Genomic DNA, 2,232 nt, shown 5'->3' with positions numbered 1-2,232 from the left:
GGTTCATAATAAATCTATACTTAATAATATCAATATTTATATAAAATCAAAATTATAAATACGGATACGATAAATAATTGTTTCTCAAATATTATAGGACGTTGAAAAAATTATAATTTATTACATATTATATAAAGGATTAATATGTCAATTCTACTAAAGTATCAATTTCTCTACGCACATTTTGCAAAAAGTATTAAATATAATTTTCAGATACATGTAAAAATCGACATGAAAAATTCTATCTGGCAGTGCAGCAGTAAGTCTACAGCAATACGTATAACGCTTTGAAGTTACCTTCGACGAAGTCACTTCAGTTTATACATTGTCAATACTTCCTCGAATCTTCATTCGAGTTCTTGTTTCGTTCTAGAGCACGATTGACAGCACAGCTGTTGATAAAATTGATAAGTACAAAGTCGCGATTGCGCAACTAGTTTGCAGTTCGCTATACTGTCCTTGCAAAGTGGATTTTCCTCGAGTACTGAAAATAAAAATTTTGTTTTGTTCAGAATACACAGTAATAATTATTGTTGATATCAAACAAAATTTAAGTACCATTTGAAACTTCGGGATCATTTTGAACTTGCAGAACAGCGTGATGCGTTTCAGATCTGTGCGTGTCGTCCCTGCAAGGATAATCGTTACAGAACCGTCGAGATGCAGGTCGATCTTTCTCCTTGCAATGAAGCTCGTAGTGTTCAGGTGTTTGGCCATCTTTATTCAGACACTTTACTTCCCTTCTCTGATAGCCTTTTCCGCACGATCGAGAACACTAATAATGTGCAAAAATAAATTTTTATGAAAAAATAGTTTTGCCAGATGCGTTGCGAAAGACTATTTATATAGAAGATTAATAAAGGATTGAATAAGTTCGATAAAGGAGTCTTTCACGACGTAATTGTTAAAAAGTCGTTTGCAAATTAAATCTGAGATACTCCAGACCCACAGTGTATGCCGAGGGTTAATATTAGAGTTGAAGTATTTAGGCATAACAGAATTCAAATTACTTCCGTCCAGTCTGATATGAACCACGTGGACGAGCAGGGTGGACCATTACAGGATCTCCTCGTTTCCGGTTTGTTCGCTGGACAGTTCATGTCCAGAACTACGCGAAGAGACCCTCGAAGCGTCGTTATACAAACTACTTCTCTGACTTGCTCTCCTGTATCGCATTCCATAGAACACTGAAGATGAATTAATATCGACTTGTAATAGTATGACGTACGATTTGAATGTGATTTATACTATAATTTAGATGCTATAAATAAATACCTCGGACCAGGGTCCTGTAAACCACTGTCCGCTACAAGTTCTATTACTGGAACATATTCTCGAAGTTTCAGGTCGTGCGGATTCGTCGCACTGTTCATTTTGCGGACCTTTTTCGCAGAAAATTCTCCTTGTTTGCAAGCCGACTCCACATTCCGCAGAACACTAGTAAAATTAAGAAATACATATTACATTGTTTTACTCATTTACATGTATTACTCATATACATATACTATTTAAAAGAAGTAAAAAATATATGCATACCTCTTCAGACCATTCGGTGTACAGCCACGTAGGATCTTGTAATCTTGCTGGAATCGCGTTCGTTTGTGACGCTTTCGTGGTACAAGGTCCCAAATCACAAGTTTCTTGAGATTCAAGCTTTTCATCGAGATTGCAAGGCAATCCCTGGGTAATACAAGACACAGTTCTCGTCCTTTTACCAGGACCACAAGTTGTAGAACACTAAAAAGAAATTATTGCTTCAATGATAGACTATTGTTGTATCAAATTAAAAATCTCTGAATGGTATTTTAATATAAAGGTTCTAAGTTTTTATTTTGAAACGAGAATCATCGTCCTATGATATTTTGTTGTTGAATAATTATTTCCAAACTTGGGCACTTCTCGAAGCGAATTACGTGATAATTTTTTTTTTTAGTAGTGAATCTAGTATGTATGAACACTTACTGGAGACCATAATCCTGCACTCCACTGTGGTGGTGGCAACGTCACTGGTTCTATTACTGGTTTGAATTCGCATTGCGGCATTTCGCAAGCTTCCGTGGTAGAAAGAATTTTCGGTTCTATGCAGGCACCATCAGATATTCTCATTATCAGCGATGGTGTAATTTCTTGTACGCATTCTAAATTTCTGATGCGTGTTCCGGTTCCACAGGTGACGGAACAATCGCCCCATGGTCCAGCTCTCCATCTTAATACATTAAGATTTTTAATAAG

The 2,232-nt window shown here is 36.3% G+C and overlaps 1 protein-coding gene across 1 annotated transcript in view; it reads right to left on the bottom strand.

Moving 5' to 3' along the window:
• Positions 1–65: 65 nt before the first annotated feature.
• LOC108622119 (ADAMTS-like protein 4) overlaps positions 66–2,232 on the bottom strand; it is a 13,882-nt gene continuing 11,715 nt past the window's right edge. Inside the window, exons 9-14 of the mRNA XM_026811258.1 lie at positions 1,963–2,206; positions 1,537–1,737; positions 1,276–1,437; positions 1,011–1,187; positions 559–775; positions 66–484 (exon numbers count right to left, since the gene is read on the bottom strand). Coding sequence (XP_026667059.1) covers positions 348–484; positions 559–775; positions 1,011–1,187; positions 1,276–1,437; positions 1,537–1,737; positions 1,963–2,206 — 1,138 coding nt within the window. The 3' untranslated portion in view covers positions 66–347. The remainder of the gene's footprint in view (positions 485–558; positions 776–1,010; positions 1,188–1,275; positions 1,438–1,536; positions 1,738–1,962; positions 2,207–2,232) is intronic.

The sequence above is a fragment of the Ceratina calcarata genome, unplaced genomic scaffold, assembly GCF_001652005.2.
Source record: "Ceratina calcarata isolate Rehan_Ccalc_2016 unplaced genomic scaffold, ASM165200v1 scaffold206.2, whole genome shotgun sequence".
Taxonomy (NCBI): domain Eukaryota; kingdom Metazoa; phylum Arthropoda; class Insecta; order Hymenoptera; family Apidae; genus Ceratina; species Ceratina calcarata.
This window is presented reverse-complemented; position numbering and strand designations above follow the sequence as displayed.